This window comes from Hemitrygon akajei, chromosome 3, assembly GCF_048418815.1.
Source record: "Hemitrygon akajei chromosome 3, sHemAka1.3, whole genome shotgun sequence".
NCBI classification, from domain to species: Eukaryota; Metazoa; Chordata; class Chondrichthyes; order Myliobatiformes; family Dasyatidae; genus Hemitrygon; species Hemitrygon akajei.
Genome location: NC_133126.1, coordinates 160116663 through 160134951, shown reverse-complemented (window position 1 = coordinate 160134951; position 18289 = coordinate 160116663). Strand labels below are relative to the sequence as shown.

At 38.8% G+C, this 18289-nt stretch overlaps 1 protein-coding gene across 3 annotated transcripts in view; it reads left to right on the top strand.

Moving 5' to 3' along the window:
- LOC140725550 (major facilitator superfamily domain-containing protein 8-like) overlaps window positions 1-17717 on the top strand; it is an 86807-nt gene extending 69090 nt beyond the window's left edge. For all 3 annotated transcript variants that reach the window (XM_073041155.1, XM_073041156.1, XM_073041157.1), the window contains 3 exons: window positions 4791-4921; window positions 5542-5657; window positions 17211-17717. In XM_073041155.1, coding sequence (XP_072897256.1) covers window positions 4791-4921; window positions 5542-5631 — 221 coding nt within the window. In that variant the 3' untranslated portion in view covers window positions 5632-5657; window positions 17211-17717. The remainder of the gene's footprint in view (window positions 1-4790; window positions 4922-5541; window positions 5658-17210) is intronic.
- Window positions 17718-18289: the final 572 nt, after the last annotated feature.

The following is an 18289-nucleotide window of genomic DNA, read 5'->3' as shown; positions in this document are numbered from 1 at the left end:
CACCAGAAAATCCACGTAACGTTTGGCAATCCCCAATCCAGAGTCTGGAGAGGCTGCTGTGTATTAATATCGCGCTACCGTCTAGTGGATTCCCCGGAAAGGAGCTCCAAATCCACCAGATAAAAACAAGACCAAAAACTAAAGCTACAAGACCTGCACAAAACCACATAGTTACAACAGTGCAAACAATAGCATAATTGATTAAAAAAAACAAACTATGGGCACAGTAAAAATAGTCCAAGTTGTTAAAGGACTGAAAAAGAAATCACCACAGTTTCCACAAGTCCCCAGGGTCCCGGCAGACTCGCCATCCCATGCCGGCGGCAGAAGGGAATACCCCCGCTATGGACTTCCAAGGCGCTGCCCGACTCAGCTTCGCAGACGCAGCACACAATGGACGCTCCATCGAAACCAGCCTCGCAGGCACAGCACACACCGAAAGCGACCTGAGTCTGTCGAACCTCCGAGCTGACGACCATCCCCTCCGGCACAGCTTCTCCGAGCACCATCCTCTGCCGAGCGTATTAAGACGGCCCTGCCAACGGCCATCGGCAACGCGACCCCGAGGACTGGGGGCTTCTTCTTCCCAGCAGAGTCCCGGACCTCGCAGCAGCAGCAACGACGAAGGTCTTCCTGGAATTTCCCGATGTTTCTCCGTGCTTCCACGTCCGTTTTCAATCGGTAATGATTGCACATGGCACCCCACTTCACAAATAACAGATAATCAGTTCTGGAGTGGCCGCTGCAAGCTTCGTCGCACCGCCATCTTGGATCACATCAGAGACCCAAAATTGATGAGACTTCCATCATTAGTAATAGTGCTGGGGGAGAGTTATCATGTGTCCTGACAACTTCATGAACAGGTACAAGTGTGTTAGATAGTCAAGGCACCTGAATGTTATCAAGGATTTAGAATTGTCTTGCTACTTGGGTACTGTATTTCAAAAACCTACTGTCCACCAGAAAAGGAAACATAATAGTTAAATGATACGCACACCGGGAAATGTTACTCTGAGTACCTTGGAAGTCACATTTCACAATTTTCTTTTTCCCTGTTTATCCATTGAGTTTTGAAAGTCAATGGTCAAAACATTTATTTTGAAAATATTGGTAGCTTTGAAAGCATGTAGACAGGATGAATGAATGGATGGGTGTGAGGAAGCCATTTCTCATTACATGTATCATTCTTTTGATGTTTTTGTGGTAATAGAATTGGTGAAGACCCCTTAAAGCAATCCAGAGTCTTCTGAAGATGGTTGTCATATGCTCCAGTGACGGTGATACACCAAAGGTTAAATCTGTACACCTAAGGAATAGCATTGCTCTAGATGCTGCTAGCCTAGATCTTATTGTTGCCTTCACTTGGTACTTTCAGCTGACTTCTTTGTCGCTGTCTGTAAGATAACGAATAAGCGAGTGCCATGCATTTAAATGGATTATTTTAAAAAAGGACAGAAATAAATTTCTGGCCAATTTATGTCTATAAAGCATACACATAATATTGGCAACAGAGCCAACACAGTTCTATTATTCTTTCTTGGTAATTCCAAATGATTTGCTACTTCAAAAAGTTGATGTAATCTTCCTAAGATCCTTAGATTCCGTAAAGCTCCCAGAGAATTGGAAAATCCTGTATGTAATATCTTAATTTAACAAATAATAGAAACAGAAAGTAGGAAGCAATAGTCAATGTAACATGAGATCTGTCATTAAGAAAAGGCTTGAATCCAATGTTGCGAAGTAATAGCAGGGCATATAATAACCCACAGTACAATCAAGCAAAATCAACATTTTTATGAAAGAAAAGTTGTGTTTGTTGGACTTGTTAAAGCTTCAAAGAATGTCAATAAGGTAGACAAATAAAGTGAAACCAGCAAAAGGGAGTGTTTTTACAATATCCAGATGGCATTTGATAGTGTTTCTGGAATGAACAGATGGTTTATTAGAAATGTTCAGTACATTGGGCTGGTACTCAGAGTTCAGAAGAATGAGATATAACTTTTATAATAATAACTTTAAGTATGTAATTCTCATGGAATAGTTTTTCTCTTGGAGATTATAGGTATAGGGGGCATTGATGGCATTCTTAGATATAGTAGATTTGTGTTGCTGTAGATTGTATTTTTGCTTCTATTTTTGAAGATGCAACACTGAACTCTAGCCCTTTGTGGGTCTCACTCTCCACCTTCACCCTAACTCTCAGATGTAGATAAAAGTATCACCTATATCTTTATCTAAATTCAGTTTTGCAAAAACCTCAATGAAACACAAGTTAGGCTACTAATGACCTAGTTTTGTCATTGTACTGTAATTTGTCCAACATCCACTGTATTTTAAAAGGTTTTACTTCATAATCCTAATGGCATTTCTAACATTATAAAAGGCTTGTTGATTAACTGGGCAGCACAGTGGAGTGTCTAGTAGATCTGCAGCCTCATAGTTGTAGTGAACCTGGTTCAAACCTGAACTGGGCTGCATGGATTTCATAGAGCATAAAACACTGCAGCTCAGTACAGATTCTTCAAACCAGGATGTTGAGCCGACCTTTTAACTACTCCAAGATTAATCTAGCCCTTTCCTCCTACATAGCCCCCCATTTTTCTGTCATTCATGTGGCTTTCTAAGAGCTTTTAAATGTTCCTAACATATCTACCTCTATCTCCACTCTGTAAAAAGCTTATCTCTGACATACCCCCTAACCGATCTTCCAATCATTTTAAAATTGTGCCCCTTATATCTGCCAGTTCCACTCTGGGGGGGAAAAAGACTCTGGCTATCCACTCAATCTGTGCCTCTATCAAGTCCTCTCTCATTCTCCTTTGCTCCAAAGAAAAATGCCCTATTTCAATCAACCTATCCTTTTAAGACATACTCTCTAATCCAGGCAACATCTTGGTAAATCTCCTTTGCACTCTTTAAATCTTCCACATCCTTTCTATAATGTACAGAGAGTACAGAGGAAATTTACTAGAATGTTACCTGGGTTTCAGGTCCTAAGTTACAGAGAAAGGTTGAAGAAGTTAGGTCTTTATTCTTTAGAGCATAGAAGGTTAAGGGGGGGGGGGACACTTGATAGAGGTATTTAAAATTATGAGGGGGATAGATAGAGTTGATGTGGATAGGCTTTTTCCATTGAGAGTAGGGGAGATTCAAACAAGAGGACATGAATTGAGAGTTAAGGGACAAAAGTTTAGGGGTAACACGAGGGGGAACTTCTTTACTCAGAGAGTGGTAGCTGTGTGGAACAAGCTTCCAGTAGAAGTGGTAGAGGCAGGTTCGATTTGGTCATAAAAAAAAAATAAAAAAAAAATTGGATAGGTATATGGACAGGAAAGGAATGGAGGGTTATGGGCTGAGTGTATGTAGGTAGGACTAGGTGAGAGTAAGCAGTTGGCACGGACTAGAAGGGCCGAGATGGCCTGTTTCCGTGCTGTAATTGTTATATGTTATATATGTGGTGTCTAGATTGAACACAATTTTGCAAGGATGGTCTAACTATGGTTTTACTACATTACCCTGTGGCTCTTGAACTCAGTCCCCCGAATAATGAAGCCAACACACTATGTGCCCTTTTAGCCACTCTATCAACTTGCATAGCAACTTCAAGAATCTATGAACGTGGACCCCAGTGTCACTCCATTCCTTCCCACAGTAAAGAATCCTGTCACTAACCCTATCACTTCAAAATTAATCTTCCATGTTGAGCTCCATCTGTCACTTCTCAGCCTAGCTCTGCATCCTGTCAATGTCCTGTTGTAATCAATGACAGCCTTCCACACTAACCGCAACTCCACCCATTTTCATGTAATCGGAAAACTCATTGACAAACCCTTCCACTTCCTCATCTAAGTCATTTATAAAAATCACAAAGACCAGATCCCCTGCCTCCTGACTTTCTGAATGAGCATACGCCACATCCACCTCTCTACCTCATCAATGTATTTTGTCACGCATTCACAGAATTTAATCAGGCCCGTGAAGCATGACCTATCCCTCATAAAGGTATCCTGACCATCCCTAATCAGAGAATTCTTCAGTAAATGCTCATAGCTCCTGTCTCTAAGGATATTCTCCAATAATTTCCCCACTGTTCTCTAATTCCCAGGGGTATCTCTACTTTCTTTCTCAAATGAAGGAATAACATTTGTTTCCCTCTAATCATCTGGTACTACTCCTGTAACCAGTGAGGACACAAAAATTACTGCCAATGGCACAGCAATTTCTTCCCTTACTTTCCATAGTTGCCATGGGAGTATCCCATCTAGCTCAGGAACTTCTCTATCCTAATGTTTTTCAGAAGTTCCAGCACATGCTCTTTGTTAATGTTGAAATGTTCCAAAATATCAGCCTTGTTTTATGCTGTCCTCACAAACATCAAGGTCCCTCTGGTGAATTCTGAAGCAAAATATTCATTAAGGATCTCCCCTCCTCATAACTCTCAGTCCCACAATTAAATGTTTCCCAAACCATCTGCATTTCCCTGGGCTAATCTAGTTTTCTCCCAATCCTAAAAGCTTGCAAGTTGGTTGGTTAATTGCCACTGTAAATTGCCCTTTGGGCATAGATAAGTGGAGGTGTCTGTGGCAAATTGATGGGAAAGTGAGGAGGCTTGATAACAAGTAATGGGATTGCTTTATGATCCAACATAAATCTGAGATGCCAAAATAGCTTCCTTCTGTGTTGTAAGGAAATATTGAAATATGAATGATGTGCATGTCTTGACATTAGAGTCTAGGTTATCTTTTATGTGTCAGGGTTTAGCTCTGAAATGTTTTCTTTATCTTTTGTAGGATTCAGTCAGGGACTGCGTCGTTCAATAGGTGGAATTGCCACAATAATGGGCCCTATGTGGGCAGGAGGTTTACTTAACAATCTTTATATAATGTTAGGAGTCATGATGGGTCTTCTGATACTTTTAACTGTAAGTAAAATGAAAACTGGAAAACAGATTTCACTATGATTTCTTGTGTGGCACGGCTTATAACATAAATTGGATATTGATTTGCAAATTGTAGATTCTGAAGACTGACAATTGTATCAACTTTTATAGTTATTTGAACAATGATAGTCCACCCAACCCACTTCAGGCAACTATCATGAATTGTGCTTAACAATTTGTGAAGAGTACATACAACCTTGAAGATCATATTTTGACAATTTGAGTGAGATTCTGGAGACAAATTGTAGTCGGAAGTAGGACCATTGGTTAATTGTTTTTAGTACTCTTCCTTCAATTCACACTGCCAGAGCTATTTTATGGTTCCTATATCATGTTCTTATTATTTTAGATATTTGGAGTTTTAGACCAATCCTGGCACATAAAGACCTGCTTCTTGCTCGACCATAGATAGCCATAAGTGTTCATTTATTTATCAGGGTATGGAGAAGTTAATTAATTTAAAAAGCACCTGTGTCATTTTGCCAGAGGTATTTTTTTTTGAGGGGGAGGATGTATAAGCCAAGTTTGATTAATCTTATGCAAATAGTAATGGTATTTATATGAAAATAGCTGATTTTGCCTAACTTTGTTTTGTGTTTCAGGTGATGATGGTATTATCATACAGTTATTTGGTTGAACCAGCCCCAACACTGACATCATCTGTGAACAGGAGAAACAGGGATGATGATTAAAGTAATTGATAGCAGGAGAGCACAAGGTAAAAAAGCACACTGTGCTTAGTCAACGCTGAGCATAGGGCTGGGGAGTTCCAGCTTCAGTTCCTGCTTTGGGGGTCACTTGGGATTGAGCACAGCTTGTTTTATCTCCAGTTAGATAGGTTTTGATACGGCTATTGAAGGAAATATGCAAACTGTAGACTCTTCCATAGATGGGGCAGATGGTGACAAGCAATGCAGTAGTTGGGTAGTTTGTGAGCCAGTCTTCTCCTCTCATCACTTTCCCAGCCTCTTACTGTGTTCAAGGTACATGGCCTTGTAGTTTTCAATACCTTGCAGAATGTTCTTTATCATGCTCATCTTGCAGAGTCCCTTACTCCTATTCTTTTTCTGCAACCAATGTGGAAACCAGGGACAGGAGATGCCTGACAGAATGGGTGTGTCTATAGTTTGTGAGGTAGCATACTCTTTCCACCAGCTTCTATGTGCCAACTTGGTAATTTCTTCTTATAATAGACCTCAGAACAACATTTTTTTGGTCTGGTCTTGGGTATGACTAATCTAGCCGATTGAGCATAACCACAGCTTCAGTACTATGGATGTTAACATCTCCCTTCGAGTGAATTAGGACAATCTTGCAGAGACTACATTGGGTTTTTTTTCCGCCAGCTCCTTGAGATGTCTGCTATAGGTAGTCCAGTCACAAAGGAATATAGGAGGACAGGAATCACCGCTGCTCAGTAGATCATGAGTTTTGAGCCTTTTCTGGGTTTTGATCTTCAAATATGCCTTTCTTTGACTGACCAAAGTTTTTGTAGGCACATTAGAGGCATTGCTGAATTTTCACACCATTTCTTCAAAATAAACTTCTGTTTTTTTTGTGCAATTGTTCATCATTCTTCATAACTGGATATGGTAGACTGCAGAACTTTAAAGTCATCTATTCAAAGTTCAAAGTAAATTTATTATAAAAGTATGGTTATGTCACTCTGAGATTCATTTTTTGTAGGTATTCACAGTAGATGCAATGAAACACAATAGAATCAATGAAAAACTACATACAAAGATGGGTAAACAACCAGTGTATAAAAGCAGACAAAATATGCCAAATAGAAAAGAAATAATAATAATAATAATAAATAATAAATAAAATTGAGAACATAAGTAGTAGAGTCCTTGGAAATAAGTACATAGGTTGTGGAATCAATTCATTGGTTCTGGAACTTGATGATTGAAGAGTATTAACTATTCCTAAAGCTGATAGTGTGGCTCCTAAAGCTCCTTCCTGGTTACAGCAGTGAGAAGAGAGCATTGCCTGGATGGTGGGGGACCTTGATGATGCGAGCTTCATTTTTGTGACAGCGCTCCTTGTAGTGCTTAATGGTGAGGAAGGCTTTTCTTGTGATGGACTGGGATGTATCCACTACTTTTTGTAGGTTTTTCCATTCATGGGCACTTTTGTTTCCATTCGAGACCATAATGCAACCATTCAGGATACTATCCACTGTGCATCTATATGCTTGTCAAAGATTTTGATGACATGCCGAATCTACGCAAACTTTGAGACAGTTTGAGGTACTGTCATGCCCTCTTGTTAATAGAACTTGCATGCTGGTTCCTGGACCGTCTTTGGAAATGATAATGCCAAGGAATTTGAAGTTACTGACCCTCTCCACCTCCTGATGAGGTCATCCCCTTATGAGTTCACGGCTTATTGACCTCTGGTTTCCTACTTCTGTAGCAAATAATCAGATCTTTGGTTTTGCATTAAGTCAGAGGTTGTAGTGACAGCATTTCAATCTCACTTCTGTACACTGAGTTGTAATCATCTTTGATTCAGTCAACAATAGCAGTGCCATCAGCAAATTTGAATATGGTAATAGTAGTCACTTAGAATAGAATAGAACTTTATTGTCATTTCTCAAGACAATGAGATTGCAGTGCTACTCCAGTCCGTGCAAAACAGATATTTACAATGTATTTGGTATGGTTTAATTTTAAAAAAAATATATCCCATATTTACATACAGCAAGTAACTTTGATGATACATAACTCTCAAAGGCCATTGGCAAACTGGGGTGTAGTATTATTCAACTACAACAGCCCCTGAGAAGAAGCTGCTTTTCAGTCTTACTGTCTTGGTTAAGACGTTTCTATATCTCCTACCATATGGCAGGAGATACAACAGATCTACCAAATGCCCCTTCCACAGTTTAGTAATATAAACATGATTTAGGGGTCATACTCTTGTATGCTCACTGAATTAAATTTGTTTTTCTGACTTATTGGTATTAAGTGAAGAATGTTGTAGACTAAGTGGTAATTCATTGAAAGAGAAATAAATTCAGAACCAAAATTAGATCTATTATCACTGATTTATTTCTGTGAAATTTGTTGACTGTCCGCAGTAATACAGTGAAGACACAATATTTCCATAAAAGTGAAATCAGGAACAATAGGGTGATTATGAGCTCATGGGCTGTTCAAAAGTCCCATGGCAAAGGGGAAGAACCTGTTCCTGGATTATCGAGTGTGCGTCTTCAGTCTCCTGTTACTCCTCCCCAATGGTAGTAACAAGAAGAGGGCATGTCCCCTCGATGATGAGGGTCCTTTGTGATAGAAGCCACCTTCTTAATTCATCATCTCTTGAAGATGCTCTTGATAATGGTGAGAGTTGTGCCAACGATGGAACTGTCTGAGTCTATAACTGTCACAATCACGGATTCGGCAGTGCAGCAGATACAATTACGCTTGTGAATATGCACATGTCAGATAATTATTATTTCATTGTGATGGTATTTAACTCCATTCTTTTCATCATAGTGCTTGCCTATGAATACCCTTGTGCTGTTCTTTCCTGTTGCTTGACTCTGGCCGAGAGGAATTACGATGTTGGTATCTGGCAATTTCTGGCTGTCAAGGAGGCCCTGGAGGAATGGCAACACTGGCTGGAGGGGGCAGAACATCCATTCTTGGTTTGAACAGATCACAAGAACCTCTCCTACGTTCAGGATGCAAAGGGACTCAATTCTTGTCAAGCTCAGTGCGCTCTCTTCTTCACACACTTTCAATTTCATCCTCACCTTTCGTCCTGGTAGCAAGAATATAAAGGCTGATGCTCTCCCGGCAGTTCGATAGAACTGAGGACAATGCTGATCTACAGCCCATTCTTCCTTGCTTGTGTATTGCTGCTCCGGTGATCTGGGGAATAGAGGCAGAGGGAAGGGCCGCCCAACGGTCAGCCCAAGCCCAGGTGGGGGACCTCCCAACCAGCTGGCTGTTTGTCCCTGCTGTGGTGCATTCCAAAGTGTTGAAATGGGGTCACTCCTCCCATCTAGCTGGACATCCAGGATCTCAATGGATCCAGGAGTTTATAAAGAGGCAATTTTGGTGGCCATCTATTTCCCAGGACGTCCATGACTTTGTATCTGACTATCCCACCTGTGCTCAGAACAAGGCATCACGCCAACATCCTGCAGGTCTGTTAAGTTCACTGCCTGTGCCCCACTGCTCCTGGTCCCACTTCTCAGTAGATTTCATCACTGGTCTGCCCCCATGTAATGGAAACACCACCATTTTGGTAGTCGTGGATCGATTTTCCAAGGCTGCCCATTTCATTGCCCTCCCCAAGCTCCCATCGGCTCATGAGACTGCCAAACTCATCGTTCAACATGGCTCCACAGCTTTCTTCAAGACATAATGTCTGATCTTGGATCACAGTTCGGTTCTTGCTTTTGGAAGGCTTTCTGCTGTCTTGTAGAAGCCACGGCCGACCTCTCATTTGGTTTCCACCCCCTATCCAATGGCCAGACTGAAAGTGAACCAGGAGTTGGAGATAACCTTACACTGCCTTGCCATTCCTAACCCCACGTCTTGGAGCTCCCAATTGATTTGGGTAGAGATCACCCATAATAGCCTCCAGTCGTCCTCCACAGGTATGTCTCCCTTTGAATGCCAGAAGGTATTCCAGTTTCTGCTCTTCTCTGATCAGGAGATTGACGTAGGAGGTCCTGCTGCTGAACAGCTAATACAGCGCTCCAAGTGCACCTGGAGATGAGCCAGGGCTTCTTTACTGCATGCCCAGAAACAATCTCCACAAAGTATTTATCTGAGGTAAAGAGCAGAAAGAAAAAAACAAGCAAAAGGAAAAAACTATGTACAAGTAAGGAGTGATCTTTTTTTACAACATATTCATTGATTTGTGAGAATAAAATCAGGCCTATGAGGCATTATATAGTTAAACCATTTTTCCCAGTATGAATCAAATTGTTCCAGCTTATGATTAACAGATGCTGTTATCTTCTCCATTTTGTAAATGTCCATAGTAATTTCCATCCATGTGTTTAAAGTTGGGCTCTCCTGTGATAACCATTTCCTAGTAAGCGTCTTTTTACCAGCCACCAACAGTATATTCATTAAATATTTATCTCTTTTCAACCATTCTTGAGGTATATACCCAAAATATATGGTCTTACTCTCTACGGGTATTTCACATTTAAATATGTCTTGTAGGGCATTGTGTATCCCCCTCCAATAGTCTTTGATAACAGGGCAATCCCAAAAAATATGATGATTTGCATTTTGATTTCCACAATTTCTCCAGCAAACAGAGAGATTACTATCATAATGGGATTTCTGAGAGGGTGTAATAAAATATCTTATCAAATTTTTCCATCCGAACTCCCTCCATTTCTGTGAACTGGTACACTTCCATTTTACCTCCATATTGTTGTCCATTCTTCCTCAGATATAATTATCCCTCCTTCCTTCTCCCATTTTGTTTTAATGTATGAAGTCGAATGTGTTTTAAGATTTGACAACCCCTTATACATGCTTGAAATGATTCTACTACTGTTATCTGAATTATATGCTTTTCTAAATAGCTCTATCAAGCATGTACTTGCCTTGTTTACATTTTTAAGCGTCTTATTAACATATTGTCACATCTGTAAATATCGATAAAAATCTTGTTTTCCTAATGTGTTTCTCTTTAAGCATTTCAAAACTGAAGAGTGTTCCTTCTTTCATTATGTTGCAAAGAACTGTTATTCCTTTATCTGCCCAGTCCTTAAATCTGGCATCCAATTTATTTGGTGTAAAATCCAAGTCATATGCACACCATTTAAGAATTGCAATATCTCCCTCTAGATTATATTCTTTTATAGTAGTTTTCCATATTTTAAGAGTCAGTTTCACCCATGGGTTATCAGTAGTATTTATGCACCTTTGCAGGTTGTTGTCAGCCAAAATTGCTTGTATGGGGATGGGAAGTACCTGCTCCTCAATGTTTTTCCATTGAGTGTCATATGATGGGCTGCACCAACATATCACAGCTCTCAACTGTGCTGCAAAATAATAATCTCTAAGAGAAGGCAAGCCCCATCCCCCCTTTTCCTTTGCTAATTGCAAAGTTTTGAGACAAATTCTAGGCCTTTTACCCTGCCAAATATACCTTGATAGCATCTTGTTCCATTCATTGAATTGATTTTGGTTAATCTGTATTGGTAGGGTCTGAAAGAGATATAACAGTCTGGGCAGTATATTCATTTTAATAGACTCAATCCTTGAACTGAGACTGAGAAAAGGAATCAGGCTCCATCTTGCCACATCTTAATTTTTTTTTATATAAAAGCTGATAATTACATTCTGATAATTTTGCCAAATCTTTTGGCATAATGATGCCCAAATATTTGAAAGATTCTGTTTGCCATGCCCAGGGATATCTACTTTCAATTTCTCTGGGTGGGCTATAGTAATATGAAAATAATTGGGTTTTATCTATGTTGATCTTGTATCCTAATAATTGACCATATTGTTCAAAGGATTGCATTAATTTAGGTAAAGAGTATGTTGGTTGCCCTAGATAGATGAAAATGTCATCTGCGTAAGAAGCCAATTTATGCTCTGTCCCTTTAATAGTAATTCTCCTGATATCTTCATTTTGTCTGATGTATTGAGCTAATGGTTCCAGATATAATGTGAAGCGTAGCGGTGACCATGCGCAACCCTGTCTCGTGCCCCTTTCTAGAGTAAGACTATTTGATAAATATCCATTGATTTTAATCCTAGCAGTAGGATTGTCATATAGTGTCTGTATAGTTTTAATAGTTGTGTCTTGGAAGCCAAACCTATGTAAAACTCGGTAAAGAAAATTCCAATTAACCGAATCAAATGCCTTTTCAGCGTCCACACTTAACATTATTGCTTCGATTTTATTTTTTTGTGTATGATCCATAATGTGAAGTGTCCTTCATATATTGTCTTGTGTTTGGCGTTGTCATATAAAACCTGTCTGATCGTTACGTATCAGTACAGGTAGAAACTCCTCTAATTGTTTGGCCATGATGAACAATCTATAATCTACATTAAGAACGGATATTGGTCTAAATGACCTGCATTCCGTTTTATCCTTGCCTTCTTTCGGTATAGCTGAGATTATCGCTTCCTTCCAACTGGGTGGCATTTGTGCGTTCTTTTAGAGCCCAGTTCAGTGTGGGGAGTAAAACAGGAATTAACTTATTTTTAAATTCTTTGTACCACTCTGCCGAATACCCATCTGATCCTGGTGACTTGCTTAATTTAAGCCTACTAATGGCAGTTTTTAATTCAACTTCAGTTATGTCAGCAGTCATCATTCTATTTTGTTCTTCGCTTAAAGTGGGTAACTCTAGAGAATTCAAGAAGGTGTCAATTTGGGTTATGCTTCCCCATGGAACTTTGGAATATAGAATTTTGTAAAACACTTCAAAAGCTTCTTGAATTTCACTTAGCTTTTTTTTTAATCATTTTCATTCTTGGATCCCTAATTCTATGAATTGTATTTTCTGCTTTCTTTTTTTCCAGTTTCCACGCCAGTATTTTCATAGATTTTGATCCACTTTCATAATGTCTCTGTTTCAGAAATATTAAATTTTTCCTGATTTCTTGCATAACCAAACTATTAATTTCATTCTTAATTCTTTTAATTTCCCCTAATGTATCCTGTGCAAATACAATTTGTGTTTTTTCTCTAGTTCCTTCAGCCTATTTTGTAATTCCTCTGTTTTATTCCTTATTTTTTCTCTTATATGAAGATATCACTATAATTTTCCCTCTTAAGTTGGCCTTTAGAGTATCCCATAAAATGGGAGGTGAAACGTCTCCATTATCATTAAATTCTAAGTAGAGACCAATTTCTTTTTTAATTTGTTCATTAAAGTACGGATCATTGAGTAGACTTGAATTTAGTTTCCAAATAGTATTCTTTGGTTGTAGGTCAAAATCAACAGATAAATATATAGGTGCATGGTCACTTACATCTATTGTCCCAATTCCACAGATGTTTATTTTGTCTGTCTTTTCCAAATGTTATGAAATAGTCTATTCTTGTATATACAGAATGAGGAGCAGAATAATGAATGTAATCCTTTCTGTCGGAGAAAAGGTCCCTCCATATATCAATTAAACCAACATCCTCAAAAAGTGTATTAACTTTCTTATGTGAAGATTTTGTTTCATAGGTTTTTCTATTGGAAGAGTCTAAGTTTGGTTGTAATTGTAAATTTAAGTCTCCCCCACATATCAGGAGACCTTCTGTTTCCACTATCATAATATCAGTAATTTTCTGAAAGAAACCAATATCACTTCCTGGGGGTGCATATGTCTTCCCTCTTTATCTCCCATTTCGAATACTTTTTCAAAATTTAGTTTACTTGAGATAAGAATAACAACTCCTCTCCTATGTCCTGATTTATATGAAGAGAAAAACAATTTAGTGAAGCCCATTCTTTTTAGTTTTCTATGCTCATTATCACTTAAATGAGTTTCCTGTAAATATACTACATGGGCTTGTTCTTTTTTCATTTTGGATAAAATTCTATTACGTTTGATTGGATTTAATAGCCCATTGACATTAAAAGAAATGAATTTTACTTGTCCTTAGCCATCTGTATTTATCTGTCAATGTATCATTGAAATTAGCGAATAAAACTTAATCGATCTACTCCCTGAACAAATAAGAACCAAAAAACGCAAATAATAACAAAAATGGCAACGAATGTGTGATTCCAAGGCTGAGGTCTCTAGTAGATGACCCTGCGTTGAGCTAGAGGAAACGTCTAGCTGTGGGGGATAAACCCCTCCTACTTGTGAGTTGAGGGCCCCCATTGCAGTATTCATAAAAGTCTGAACAAATTCATTACACAGAAAAGATTTCCCTTTGTACTCCTCCTACACACACACGCACACTCACACACTTACATTTTGGTGGGGAAAAAGGAGTAAGTGAGCGAATAAAGAATAACAACTAAGTAATATAAAATCCACATTATAATAAGTATTTCTCAAGATAGGTGTATCACTGTCTACTTTTGCTTCCGTTTAGCTTCTCAACATTTTTAAAGTTAGCCAAACCTTATGGCTCTTCTGAAGGGGGTGAGGACTGTCTTTGGGAACCTCCCGGTCTCTTCCTGATATACTTCTCTCGGCTTCCTCCCATCTCCTGCCTTCTCAATTCTCGCACTATTTCCCAAGCGGAGCGGGATAATTCCTCTGTCAGGCTTTCCGTCGGTTTGATCACGCTGACGGGCAACCCTCTGGCCTTCATGTCTGTAGTCGCCTCTTCCACTGTCTGGTACAACTGCGTCCCACCTTCATAAAACACTTGAAGTTTAGCAGGGTACGAAGTTTGAAATCTAATCCTTTCTTGCTTTAATACTTGCTTTACTTTAGAGTATTCTTTTAAGTTTCTGCAGGAACGCGGTGGGGGGGGGGTAATCTTGGTCGAAATATATTAATTTATCATCTAAAAACACCCTCTTCTGACCCCAGGCCCTTCGTAGAATCTCCGCCTTGGTACTGTACCGAAGGAATTTAATTGTTATTGAGCGTGGCTTATCTGCTCTATCTTGGGTAGGCTTCGGGACGAGCACACGATGCGCTCTCTCGATTTCCAGCTCTATAGTCGAAGGAAGCTCCAGCGCGTCCTGCAGCAACTTTCCGACAAACTCCGTCATAGACAAGCCCTTTGCTCCTTCGGGAACGTTGTATATTCTGATATTTTTCCGCCATGATCTTCCCTCCAGGTCAAGCAGTTTACCTTCTTGGTGATTTAATATTTTTATCGTCTTACTCAGTATGCGTTCCACGTTTTGTACATGATCTTCCACCTTCTCAATTCGAGTCTCTGGCACCGCTATTTTATGTTTGACGTTGGGGAGCTCTGACTTAATATCATGTAGCTGACTTTATATCTTTCTGGAACTCCCTTATCTCTTTCAAAATTTCGATCATATTCGCCGCTTCACCTGAACGAGGCCCAGCGTCTGCCTCGCTAGCACGCGGTCGGATAGGAGAGCCGCTCGCTGCACTCCTTTTGACCGCAGGCTCCGCAGTGTCGCTTTTTTAATTTCCATTCTTTTTCCCCATTCTTGCCCCTCTTTTCAGTTTAAATATTTTTTGAAAAATACTATATTTGATGGTTAATACGCATTTTACCGGAGGAGCTAATAACTTAAGCTGCCATTCTCGACAATGACGTCACTGGAAACGCTTTCACCACTGCTCTGAGGAAGAACAATCCAAAAACTCAAAACACACGCAAAATGCTGGTCGATTTCAGCACATCAGACAGCATCTATGCATCTACAGAATCTCTTGTTCTCCAAGATTCTCAATCCTCTGGGAGAGAAAAAAATACACCTCATCTGAGTGACCTTTTAACTTTTGATACCTAGTTCTAGATCCACCCGCAAGAGAAAATATCTTTTCCATGTTAATCCTGTCAAAAATCCTTGGGATCTTGAATGTTGCAATCTTACTCTTTCAAACTTCAGCAGATGCAACTTTAGCCTGTGTAGTCTTTTCTCATAAAAAAAATCCTTCCCATTCCAAGCATTAGTCTAGTTGTCATATTACATTAAAACAAAAGATATGCAGATGCTGGAAATGTGGAATAAAAATTAAATTGGTGAAGATACTCAGATGATCAGGTAGCATCTTTGAGGGGAAAAAAAAGAGTTCTTTCTGTTGAAGGATTTTGGACCTGAAGCACTAACTGTTCTTGATGCTGTCAGAGCCGCTGGCTGATGTTTCCAGAAATTTCAGTGATGTTAAGTTTAATTGATGAGCAGGCAGGGAATAATGGTTCCTTTGAGATTGATGGAAATGAGAAGGTTGATGGGGGGAGAGGTGATTTTGGAAGTGGTGTTAGTATGAATTTGGGTGTTGGCATGAGGGTTATTTGCAAGATGATGCCACAAAAATATGAAGATGAATGAAAATTTACTAAATTGAACCTGTTTAGAAAGGAGAAAGGATTGAAGAAAGCAAGATTCGGGAAAATGGGTACACATATGGGAAAGGAAAGAAGAATTGTCTAAATCAGGATATTGGAAAAATAATTGTACCAAATATGAAGACTATTTCTGAATTTCTGAATATTCATGAATGAATGGGCACTTGTATATTGTAGGAGAATGGGTGGCGGAGTGGAGATGCGCCTCTCACAAAGGAGGTGTAAGGTGCTCCTTCCCACCACTAGAATGTAGGTTACCCTTGGGCAAGAGGTAGCACCTCCTTAGCCACCCCCCCCCCCCCCCAAATCATGGTCACCTGAAGCCATGAGAGAAGTGGCGCAAGCCCTGGTTATACGACCATTGATTTCAGGCAGACAATCTCTGAAGTGTATTGATAATGGCTGGGGTCAACCACCTTGTAAAGACACTGCCCAGAAGAAGACAATAGCAAACCATTTCTGTAGAAAAGTTTGCTAAGAACTATCATGGTCAAGGATAGACCACGGTTGCTTATATCATATGACATGGCACATAACGAATGAACAATATAGGAGAATGAGAGACAGATGAGGTATTTTGGTAGAAAATGAAGACCTGTAAAAGTCTTGATTAAAGGGCATGTTCATATATAGTCTACATGCAATAAGCATGTATCTTTTTTAACATGAGAGTTACCCTTTCCATTGATTGTTAGACTGTGATGTTGTTCGGTAATATGCCTTCACCACTCGTCCATAAACATTGCTGCTATGGTTGCTCCTCCCTTTGCTAACGCATATCAGTAAAGCATCCTTTAATTCAGGTTTTAGTCATGTGTCCTCACTTAATTCTGTGATTTAAAAAAAAAAAATCTATGTAATTGGATTTTGTTGTTTTAACTTCACTGACTTTTGTTTTGGAAGTATCTAGTACAGGTTTCCCTTTTCCAATCACTGAATTGAAATATAAAGGGAAAGAATTAAACCTAAGTATCCTTAAACTAGTGTTTTTAAATTTGCTATGGTAATACTCCTCTATCAACCTGCAACAATGTAAAATCTTCACTCTCCCCAAAAAAATAGAATCTGTATGAACAGAGTAATTGAGTTGTGTTAATTGCTGTGATAGTATCCAGCAATTCAGATTTAACAAACTATTCAAGCATTTTCCATTTCATCACCTGAAACACTATTGAATTACTGATTTCAATGTGCTCCCTACTGATGATAGTTCATCTATGCTTCGTCATATTCTGATTTATAGGAATTTGTTATTGATTTTATTAAATGAAATTTGTCAAATATTAATATGCACAATATGTACCTTCTCTTCCCTTTCCAGATCTCTGATATTGCTGTGTTGACTCATCACGTGTCACATAATATGTGCAGCTGCTACCATATTTAATGCGAACATTTCTGTTCAGTCGGCTTTTTGTATATTTTGGTAACTGTACAAACTGAAAACTTGTCATAAAGTGATCAGGTAAACTGTAGAAAAGCAATATAAAATGTGAGCAAATGAATGTCATCCTGTTCATTTTAGGTCTCAGAGGAGTATATACTTCCTAGATTTTATTTTTTAAATTATAGGCCATGATCTTGAGTACATTTATTTTGAAATCACCGTTAAGTTAATTGTTTTTAAGATAAAAGCACATTTCTCATTTAGGTGTCAGTATATATTAATAAAATTCTAAGACTAAAGAAAGTAAATGTGGATAGATGTGGCAATGTGAAATCATATACTTTTCAGAAATGTATTTAATGAATTATGTTTTATATTGAAGTTGGCATGGCTTTGTTTGAAAAAAATACTTCCTGAAATAAATAAGTACTCCAATTCTGATTTCAATTCTCTTAAAGAATGCTAACAAATTTAACTGTCTACTTTAAACAAGAAGTATAAGTATTCACTGTTCTTGCCTTAGTGAAGCCAGCTGGAGGTGCTATCATATGGAATCAAACCATGGAACCAGAACACTTTGTCCATTCTGACCATCAGATACTAATCTATACTAATCTTATTTACTGGCAGTCAATCCTTAGCCTTCTGTGTCATGGTAATTCAGGTGTTACAGTGAAAGGAGTGTTAGCATCGCTTTGACAGTTGAAGACCAGAAATAGATTTGTCAACCTTACTTTCATCTGGGCCCTATCACAATTCAGTATACAGTTTATGCTAATACGAAGCTGTGCCTCATTGCCTAAAGCTACACAAAACGTACCAAGATATACAGTGCATTTAAAAAGTATTCACACCCCTTGGAAGTTTATGTGATTTATTGTTTTACAACATTGGATCACAGTGGATTTAATTTGGCCTTTTTTTCACACTGATCAACAGAAAAAGGCTCTTTCGTGTCAAAGAGAAAACATCTCTACATAGTTATCTAAATTACAAATATAAAACACAAAATA